The 9,573-nt window shown below is 44.5% G+C and overlaps 5 protein-coding genes across 11 annotated transcripts in view; 3 read left to right on the top strand and 2 right to left on the bottom strand.

Moving 5' to 3' along the window:
• The window catches only part of LOC117902134 (calcium/calmodulin-dependent 3',5'-cyclic nucleotide phosphodiesterase 1), an 86,654-nt gene that overhangs the window by 23,344 nt on the left and 53,737 nt on the right, over positions 1-9,573 (bottom strand). The gene's annotated exons all lie outside the window — the stretch shown is intronic.
• Positions 216-630, bottom strand: LOC117902139 (trypsin inhibitor ClTI-1). The gene has a single exon (XM_034813275.1). It carries the CDS (start codon positions 534-536, stop codon positions 282-284), a length of 255 nt encoding a protein of 84 aa, XP_034669166.1. The 5' UTR covers positions 537-630; the 3' UTR covers positions 216-281.
• LOC117902142 lies at positions 1,460-2,150 on the top strand. The gene has a single exon (XM_034813278.1). The coding sequence runs from the start codon at positions 1,472-1,474 to the stop codon at positions 1,601-1,603; it is 132 nt and encodes a 43-aa protein (XP_034669169.1). The 5' UTR covers positions 1,460-1,471; the 3' UTR covers positions 1,604-2,150.
• LOC117902140 (agrin-like) lies at positions 2,297-2,625 on the top strand. The gene has a single exon (XM_034813276.1). The coding sequence runs from the start codon at positions 2,389-2,391 to the stop codon at positions 2,611-2,613; it is 225 nt and encodes a 74-aa protein (XP_034669167.1). The 5' UTR covers positions 2,297-2,388; the 3' UTR covers positions 2,614-2,625.
• On the top strand, positions 6,509-8,451 carry LOC117902137 (maltase 1). Its single transcript, XM_034813272.1, has 3 exons — positions 6,509-7,735; positions 7,795-8,141; positions 8,207-8,451. The coding sequence occupies exons 1-3, from the start codon at positions 6,527-6,529 to the stop codon at positions 8,421-8,423; spliced, it is 1,773 nt and encodes a 590-aa protein (XP_034669163.1). The 5' UTR covers positions 6,509-6,526; the 3' UTR covers positions 8,424-8,451.

Genomic DNA, 9,573 nt, shown 5'->3' with positions numbered 1-9,573 from the left:
AAATATCCAGCCCTCGTCCCAGGTGCGGCTTTACCCCCCTCTCCAACCTGATTTATGAGCCCGTTATTTACGATTCATTTGTGCGATAAAGCCAGACGACTGCTATCTGCTATCAATTGCAATGCCAAATGCTCTCTGTGGGCTGATAAGCTGATTTCTATATATTTTGCTATATGTAATAATTTATTTCACATTGATGATTAATACACAGAAACACACTTGCTACACGTCAGCATATCCTTTCTTCTTCTTTGCTATAATTTAGAATTTTGGCTTCCTTCTCAGCACTGGCCCGAGCGTAGGAGTCCCAGATTGCGGCCTTGACGTTCCGCCTCGCGGCGCACACAATTGTATTCGCAGCGATTGGGATAGGTGACCAGATTGGAGGCACACACCGGATCGTAGTTCCGGGGACAGGGACAAAACTTGCTAGGAGTTTTGGCTTCCTTTGCGGGGGATGCATCGTCCGCCTGTATGGGTGCAAAGGCCAGCGCCAGCAGCAGGCACAGAGCCACCAGAATGCTCAGGAATTTCATTTTAGTTTCTTTTGTTTTTTTTTGCTGCCTGTCGTTGAGGTTAATCCACTTGCTTCACTCTTTCGATACTGCCGGCCAGAAAATGCTTTCGTTTGGGTTTGATTTTGGTTCTAGTTCTGCTGTGCTTCGATTTCCATTTGTTGCTTATCTTATCGCTTCTGTTTAGTTTGTTTGGAATTGTGTGTGAGGGCAGAGAAACTGACAATTTTTTCTGGAATATCTGTCAGCAAACACAAGGCACAGTTCTGAGTACTTCACTGCCTTAATGTATTCATTTCAATTGAATTGAATAATTTATGCGTTTTCTTGTTTGTTTACTTTGTATTTAATTATTTGTTTTATCAGAGCAGAGAACGAAGTAAAGGCGCATTTTGCTTTAAAGCCGTTGAAGCTTTTACAGCGCGAAGCTTTTCGCTCTTTGCTGCCTCTCTGCCTCCCACTATCTTCAGGTGACACTCTCTCTAGCGTTTGCTGTAGCTCTCTCTTGCTATAACTCTCTCTTGCAATGACGCACTCTCTATCGCTTTCTGTAGCTTTTTATTTCTCTAGCTACCTGTACCGCTCTCTTTTTTTTGTAACAACGATCAAAGCTTAACCCTTGAATGCTGGCAAATGCAATTAAAGGAAATCCAAAAGCCCTTTCAAAACATTTGGCCTTATACATACATTTTTTCACGTTTTTTATGTAGCACCTAATTTAATTAATGTGCCACCAGACATTTTTTTGTCAGGCAATTTACACGCTCCTACGCACACTCGCCTCGCCTCGACTCGCAATTGTTAAGCTTATGTCGGTCTGCCTTTCAATTGGAATTTCAATATCCATTTAATTTCAATTTCAATTAATTTAGCTTCCAGCGATAAATATAAGCCACTGGGGAAATTCCCCTAAGAGCCGTTCTGTGGGTTCATATAGTTCTCGATGTGCTGCCAGCATGAAAGGTATATTTCTGGCTGTATTATTGCTGCAAGTGCTGGCGGCTTGGGCCCTGAATTGTCAGCCCTGTAAACTGCTGGAAGCTCGCAAGACCCATGCAAATGAGACACAGACGCAACTAAGGGGTTAAGAAATGAAAGGATATTTTTGTGTGTGCAAAATAATTGGTGCCAGTGCTAAGCAAAAATTTACTACAAAGAGAAAAGAAATTAATGCATTAGAAAACAATTTCAAAAACAAATGCAACTTTTTATATTAATTAAATTAACTTTTCTTCCACTGAACTTTCTGTTCTTGGCCCACTGTTCGTATGGTGTAATCGAATGCATGAATGAATGCTTGATTCAATTCGAATAAACACATTTTGTTTTCCATTTCCTTTGCAAAATTTTCCCTAGAATTACACACATAAATATGTACAGATGGTTTGTGGCATAAACATGTGAGATGAGGTGTTTTTCCTCTAATTAGAACTTCCGCTTAAGATATACAAATTCTATTTGTTAAGATGTGCTACATTTATACACTTGTTAGTGTCAGTTTTGCAGTGGGCTAAAGTTGAAGAGTTAACCTCTCAACCAACCCGCACACAAATCGCTCTCAACGCTCACCAAATGCGAGTAGTCTGTGAGGAAGAGCACAACGATAAGAGGCTCTTTGTGTGAGCAAAGTAATCAGCAGCTTGTTTGACTAATTAGCAAAAACTTACGCACACACTGGGACAGAATATATATGTACATATGTACAGTCAAACAGATAGTCAAAAACAAACCCACAACAAGCTGCACTCGAAAGCCCCAAAACCTGAGTGGCTGAGTCTCAGTCTCAGTTGAACGCTCGACGCGATACGGCAGGTCGCTTCCCAGATATTTTGTGTATCATTTAACCACAAAGACGAGAACCCAACCTTACAAGATGAAGTACTTTGCTTTGATTTCCATCCTCGTACTGGTGCTGGCTACCCTGTGTCTGGCTCCAGCCGAGGCCAGCTTCTGTCCGTGCAACCTCAAGACGGAGAAGACGGAGGTGTGCGGCTCCAATGGAGTCACCTACAAGAACCGCTGCGAGTTCGAGTGCACACAGCGCGACTACAAGAAGCTGGGCCGCATTTTGAATATCCGCAATACGGGTCCTTGCTAAAGGAGCACCCAAGAGGAGGATATACACAGAGAGGGAGGAGTTGAGGTGTTGCTTGGGCTGTGCCTCCAATTTAAATAAGTGCTGTGAGATTATGGTGGAGCATTGAAATAATCATTAATGTTTGTATACAAATTGTTATGGCAAATAAATGTGTGCTGAAATGCCACAAATATTGCCTTGAGTAAATGCGTTTTATTTGTGTATTTTTGGCATAAATTTCACTGTTTTTTAAAGGAAATTAATTCAAATATTATATCAAATTACAATTTGCAGGAAAACTTCTCATTACAAAATATTTCTTACAGGGCACACACCATTCGTCGCTTTCTTTCCTGCTCGTTATATTTGAGTTCTCATCATCGCTTCACATCCGACACTGAAATGTATTACATAAGCAGGTACATATGCAAATAACGCCATTCAATGCTAATTAAATGCCACTTTGACGTGTGCGTCATCACCTCTCAGTCAATCAAACGGATCGGCGACATGGCCGCAGTTCGCAGTCACTGACAGACGCCTCTCTGAGTGGGACTCGTAGGGAAGGGGAGGGGGAACTCTAACGGGGACACGCTCTCACACTCCTACTCTTTGACTGTGACGCGGAGGGACTCGCGCTCTTGCTCTTCCTCTCTGACTGCAGCACTCTGGGGAGGAGGGGGGACTCTAACGGGGACTCGCGCTCTTGCTCTTGCTCTCTTTATCTTTCTCCTTCTCTCTCTCTACTTCTCTTTGACTGCCGTTTTTATGCATTCGACGCACGCACATCAATCAAATTTATGCATAATTAATCGTTTTGCCAGCAGTCATTTGGCTCTGATTCGCTGATTGCCAGTGGATGTGATTTATTAACTCGGAGCGCAGCGGCTTGACTAATTGAATTCCAATACAAACATCCCAAAAGTGGTGTGCAAACAATCCACCACCCACTGAAACCCACCACACGGCAGCCACAAAAAAAAAACAAGAACAATAACAAGCTAAGCCAAGAGCCACAACGAATCTACCTAATAAACATAATAACAGAGTTAGAACTTTATGAGGTGCTGCCACCGTTTCACTTTATGACGGGAAGCTGCTGTCTGTCAGCTGCACGGAATTTGGCTTGCCGGAATGTTATTAAAAAGATAATACACCAGATTGAGTCAACGGGTTGAATCATGACAATGAATTGGGGTCTTATCTGCCAGCCGAGAGAGCAGCAGTCAGCAGCAGTCACAGAGAATTAGCTAAAATGTGGGAATTTTATCATAATTTGTCAACCTGCAGCGCTGTCATCCTGCTGATGAAAGCGTCCATGCCCGGGCATTGTTTTAAAGGGAGAGTAATGACAGGGGAGACAAATGAAATTGAAAGGAGTCTTAGGATTTAGGGAAAGATTTTTTGCATGTTTAGAATGCTGCCTTTGATTTTAAGTGATTAATTTTAGTAGACATTTTAGAACGGTTGCTAGTGGCATATTTTTCTGGGGTCCAAGTAAGATCACACCGTTAATGATTCCTGGGAACGTCAAGCAAAGGTGAAGCCAACCTCTCTAATACCCTCTGCAAAAACACAGAAAAAAGATAAGCCAGCCGTGTATCTGTCCCGAGTTTCTACGTATAGAGATTCTCCATAATATTCGCTTCTATTGCTTTTACCTTAATCTAAACCGAGAGCCAAACTAATTTTGTTTCGAATTTTAGGCCTATACATGAGACTGTTAACAGATAATGCTGTGCCATGGCACCAGCCCCCAAAAATCTCATAATAATAAAAGCGATAGTAGAGGTTAAAAACAGAAAAAATACAAATATGACTACGAAAACAAATACGAGCTGATATATGGAAATTAGCGACTATCTCCACGGGCATGGCCAGGCTGCTGCTGTTGCTGTTGTTGCTGTTCCAATCGATTTGTGATAACAAGTATTTGATAAGCGTAAACGTATTGACAACATCAAACAGCAAGTCCCAAAAAATAAAAAAAAAACCCAAAAAAAATCGAGAGCAAACACGCCGCCGCCCAATTCAAATTTGTTGAAGCTCCAAGGGGTTGTCGGAGGACAGACAGCAAAACCCCCTGGAAAAAGAGGAAAAATATGTGTAAAAAATACTTAAATGGGTGAAAGGTGGGGCGGAGGGACTCGCCACAATCCCGCAGCATATGTTTAGGCGCGTGTGTTAAATTCGTAAATATCTGAGGCTACCAACGGATTAGTCGTCGACTCATTTTTAATATGCCAGGCTGTTAGGCCGGGCTCCCCCGATGCAAAACTTTGATATGATTAAATATTTACATAATAAAAAAATGTAGGGGCCCAAAAGCCAAATTGAAAAGTGCTCTGAAAGGTACATACACATCTTCCATGCCATTCCCGAAAATATTCTGACACAAAAGGCTGAAGAAGGAAACGCGAAAGCGAAAGCAATTCAATCAGAGACGCGACATGAAAGGTAAACCCTGTTGTCCCGCCCGGCAAACCCACAGACAGACTGAGACAGGGGGGGAGACAGACAGGTGCACCAAAAAAAGAGAAGAAAAAGTGGAACAAAACGGGAGACGTGCCGCTGGGACAGGTGAGTGAGTTGGCACAGTTCTGTGAGACAGGCGCAGGATTAGTCGGGGGCTGGCTGCCACCATTTTTCCTTTAAGTCGAAAATGCCCCCTCGAAATTATAGCAAATTTGCTTGGCTTGGCTTTGATTTGGCTCCGGCCAAACAGGAATTCCAATATATAAAAAAAGACACGCCCCCGTGTCAAACCCTTTTCATGTCGTGCGTTGTAAATAGCTGAATTATGCCAAGCGCTTTTCCACGCTACACGTGAAGATTTCTGCACATATTTGTGCGCCAAACGAGGAAAATCGAAGGACTACAAAGGATCTTTCTAGAGGCAAACAATGGGGCAAAGCAAGAGCAGCCACCAGACAACCATTTGGTTTGGTTACTCTTGTTTTTGATGTTGATGGCAACATGTTTTAATTAAGCTGCCAGCAGCAGCAGCCACTCGAAATCGGGTGGTGCCTGGATGGTGCCTGGTTGGACCCTAAATGGGTCCTGTCTGCGGCTTCCATTTGGACATCCTGGTCACGCAACGGAAGTTGGCGGTTTTGCCCAAGCAGCGAAATTGCAGCGTGATAAATGAGTTGAAGGTTAGAGCTCGGGTTTTGCACCGGAAATACAAGCTTTGGGATTTTGTACTGGATATTGGAGGCAACGGAGGTAATAACTTATGGGGCCACATTTACGGTGTGGATTTTCCCCTTGTTGCTGGCAGGCTTTTAGTGAAACTCTTTTTTAATTAATAGAATTTGAAACTGTAGACAGATTGGATGTTTGTGTGCGGAGCAGCTCTTTACAGAGAAAGGTGTAGTTCCAATTTGTTCCTAGAGCCACCTCATAGCAGCAAATATTAAGCCAAACTTCTTCTTTTATATTACATATTCCAACATGCTTCACTTTGGGTAAACGTCGCGCGTCATGCAGCAGCGCTCATCGGTGGGTGTGAGTTCCCAGAAGCTTCCGCTTGGTTTCGGCTCTACGGTGGCTGTTAAACAATTCTTAACAGAAATTCTTTCAGTTTCCTTGTCTTTTAATTTGCTGCCGATTCATTTCTACCAATAAATAAATATTTATCCCTAAACATCATAAATATTATCACTTCCTTGCCATCTGCTTTTCCCTTTAGTTTTCATTTTGAAGGTGACACATTTTCTCGTGCTCTGGAGGGAAGTTTCCGTGCCAAAACAATTTGCAGTTTACAAAGTTACATCTTACAATTCTCTTCACGAACAACTCAAACACCTGACAATGCCCCCGACAGTTGTTTCAATATTTGTGTGGCGATCGCCAAACAAAACCGGAATTGCGAAGAGCCGGTCAAGAGGTATAAAAGGGCTGTGTTAGGGCTCAGCAGTTGTCAAGTTGTACGATGATGGGTTTGGGTAAAGTAGTTGCCCTCGCGGTGAGTGTGGGTCTAGTGGTGGGTTTGGCCGCTGCCGGACCATCAAAGAAGGAGCAGAAAGCGCTGGATGAAAAGAACAATTGGTGGAAGAACGAGGTCTTCTATCAGATCTATCCGAGATCGTTCCAGGACAGCGATGGCGATGGCATTGGCGATCTGCCGGGCATCACCTCCAAGCTAGAGTACTTCAAGGAAACGGGCATTACGGCGGTGTGGATGAGTCCCATCTTTGAGTCGCCCATGGTGGACTTTGGCTATGACATTTCCAACTACACAAACATCCAGCCCGAGTATGGCACCCTGGAGGACTTTGATGCACTGATCGCCAAAGCCAACGAGCTGGGCATCAAGGTCATACTCGACTTTGTGCCGAATCACAGCTCCAATAAGCATCCGTGGTTTGCCAAGTCTATTGCCCGGGAGGCTGGCTACGAGGATTTCTATGTGTGGGAGAATGGCACTCTGCTGGAGAATGGCACTCGAGTGCCCCCGAATAACTGGAGATCCGTGTTCTCGGGCTCCGCGTGGGAGTGGAACGAGGAGCGTGGACAGTACTATCTGCGGCAGTTTACGTACGCCCAACCCGATCTTAACTATCGCAATCCCGCCGTGGTCCAGGCCATGGATGATACTTTGATCTATTGGCTGGGCAAAGGAGTCGCTGGCTTCCGCATTGATGCCGTCATTTACGTCTACGAGGATGAGCAGCTGCGGGATGAGCCACTGAGTGGCACCACCAGCGATCCCAATTCGTTTGATTATCTCGAGCACATTTACACAAAGAACCTAAAGGAATGCTACACCCTGCTGCAGCACTGGCGCCAGCTGCTCGACAATTACTCCAGCAGCAATGAGGGTCCTCTGCGGATCATGATGACCGAGGGTTACGCTCCGTTGGCGGATCTTATGGATTATTACGAGGATGCGCAGGGCGTGCTGGGACCAGAGTTTCCTTTCAATTTTGATTTCATTAGCGAACTGAGCGCCGACTCCTTGGCAGCAGATTTTGTCTTCTATATCCAGCGTTGGTTGATTTACATGCCACATGGACATGTGGCCAATTGGGTGATGGGCAATCACGACAATTCACGGGTGGCCTCACGTTTTGGTGCACAGTCTGTGGATGCAATGAATATGCTGATGATGACACTGCCAGGCATTGGTGTGACTTATTATGTGGGTACAGCAATTATTTATTTCTCCGTTTTATAGCTACATTTCTGCTCTCCGTTTAGGGCGAAGAGCTGGGCATGCTGGACTATCGTGACATTAGCTGGGAACAAACTGTGGATCAGCCTGCCTGTGATGCTGGCATTGACAATTACAAGTGGATCTCTCGCGATCCCGAGCGCACGCCCATGCAGTGGAGCGATGAAGCGAATGCTGGGTTCTCCAGTGCCAGCGAAACTTGGCTGCCTGTGCACCCCAACTACAAGGAGTTGAATCTGCGGAATCAACAGCAGGCAGAGCGAAGTCACTACAAGATCTATCAGTCGCTGCTGAAACTGCGAGAACAGAAGGCACTCAAGAGCGGAGCTTTCATACCTGCAGTGCTGAATCGCCGAGTGTTTGCTTTTAAGCGGTAGGCAAAGCTCTCTCTCTCTCTCGTTGAGCTCCACTTTAACTCTCCTCTTCTACCTTTTGCAGTGAAATCCAGGGCCAAAACACTCTGCTAACCATCATCAATGTCAAAAATCAAACGGAACAGCTGGACATAAGTGATTTCATTGATTTGCCCAATCGTTTGCATGTCCTTGTCGCGGGTGTGGATTCCGCACATGCTGCCGGAGAGCGTCTCAATCCGCAGAAGATCAGTCTGGCACCCTATGAGGGTTTGGTCATTCAGCTGAGCAAGCGAAAATAATTAACCAAAACATTTGTTGTTACTCCTACTTTAACAAAATTATCAATTATAATGCAGCTTTTCGTTTTAAAATGTATCTCGAGCAGTCAATCTAATTTGAGTTTCCATTCCATTTGTCAGGCGAAACAGCAACAGCAAAAAGACATTTTACATTTGCATTTCTGCGCTTTAGAAGCAATTTTAATTGAATTGGAGAGACAGCGAGAGAGACACGGAGAGAGAGAGAGAGCGAGCGAAAAGCAATTGCCAGTGCCAATGCCGAAGACCTTTCGCTGTGCCCTTTTGGCTACGTGTTTTGTTTGTTCTTCTTCCACTTTCACCCAAACTGTTACTCTTTTGCTCGATTTGTACTTGAATAACTCATAAATGTCAACGGTGCGGCATCCCATGGCGTTTAATTGTCGCTGATTTTAATTAAAATTTTCGTTCCCTGATTCCCTGAGTGCGTTTTGCGTATCGTTTAAATATTTTTGTGGTTCTTCAACTGCTTCATTTGTTTGTGGATTGTATTGCTCTGCTCGAAGTGAAGTACAGTGATCCAAGGGTGGATGAAAAGCGGGAGGTACGAAGAAGCGAAGGACTGCCTGAGTGACTTCATAATGAGTATGACAATATATTTAATTAAAGGTTAAAATACTGAGTTTACTGGCAGACAGAAATTTGCATATTATTTGTAATTAGTTCCCAGTAAAACTTCCCAGGTAAAACTTGTTTACTTGTTTTACGCAGAAGTAGAGTAAATCCAAATCATTGTTCGTCATTTGCGCTGCCCACTGTAATCGCACTTTGTCATCTACAAACACACTCCCCCACGGCATTAGCATTTGCAGCCGTTCTCTCGCGTCTTCATCTTGCACTTTTCTTTCTTTGCTTCGCTTCGCATTCACTCTCTCGATCTGTCTCTTTCCAGCGCGCATTAGGGTACGGGCAATGAGGCCCGCCTGCATCTCAATTCTGCGTCACCATAACGAGCGTCAACACCTGGCTATGCCCTGCGCTGCGCTGCTGCCGCTGCTGCTGCTGCTGCTACTCTACTAGTGGACTGAAAGCTCGCGATCAGCTGAAAGCAGAGAAGAGCAGCAGCAGCAAAGCAGAGCAGCGGCAGAGCAGCGGCAGAGCAACGGCAAAACAGATGACATGATCTCCGTTA

The sequence above is a fragment of the Drosophila subobscura genome, chromosome U (assembly GCF_008121235.1).
Source record: "Drosophila subobscura isolate 14011-0131.10 chromosome U, UCBerk_Dsub_1.0, whole genome shotgun sequence".
Taxonomy (NCBI): Eukaryota; Metazoa; Arthropoda; class Insecta; order Diptera; family Drosophilidae; genus Drosophila; species Drosophila subobscura.
This window is presented reverse-complemented; position numbering and strand designations above follow the sequence as displayed.

Coding starts and splice junctions, on each gene's coding strand:
- LOC117902139 (XM_034813275.1), bottom strand. CDS start 536: ATGAAATTCCTGAGCATTCTGGTGGCTCTGTGCCTGCTGCTGGCGCTG.
- LOC117902142 (XM_034813278.1), top strand. CDS start 1,472: ATGAAAGGTATATTTCTGGCTGTATTATTGCTGCAAGTGCTGGCGGCT.
- LOC117902140 (XM_034813276.1), top strand. CDS start 2,389: ATGAAGTACTTTGCTTTGATTTCCATCCTCGTACTGGTGCTGGCTACC.
- LOC117902137 (XM_034813272.1), top strand. CDS start 6,527: ATGATGGGTTTGGGTAAAGTAGTTGCCCTCGCGGTGAGTGTGGGTCTA. Junction 7,736..7,794: donor GCATTGGTGTGACTTATTAT/GTGGGTACAGCA, acceptor CTCTCCGTTTAG/GGCGAAGAGCTGGGCATGCT. Junction 8,142..8,206: donor CGAGTGTTTGCTTTTAAGCG/GTAGGCAAAGCT, acceptor TACCTTTTGCAG/TGAAATCCAGGGCCAAAACA.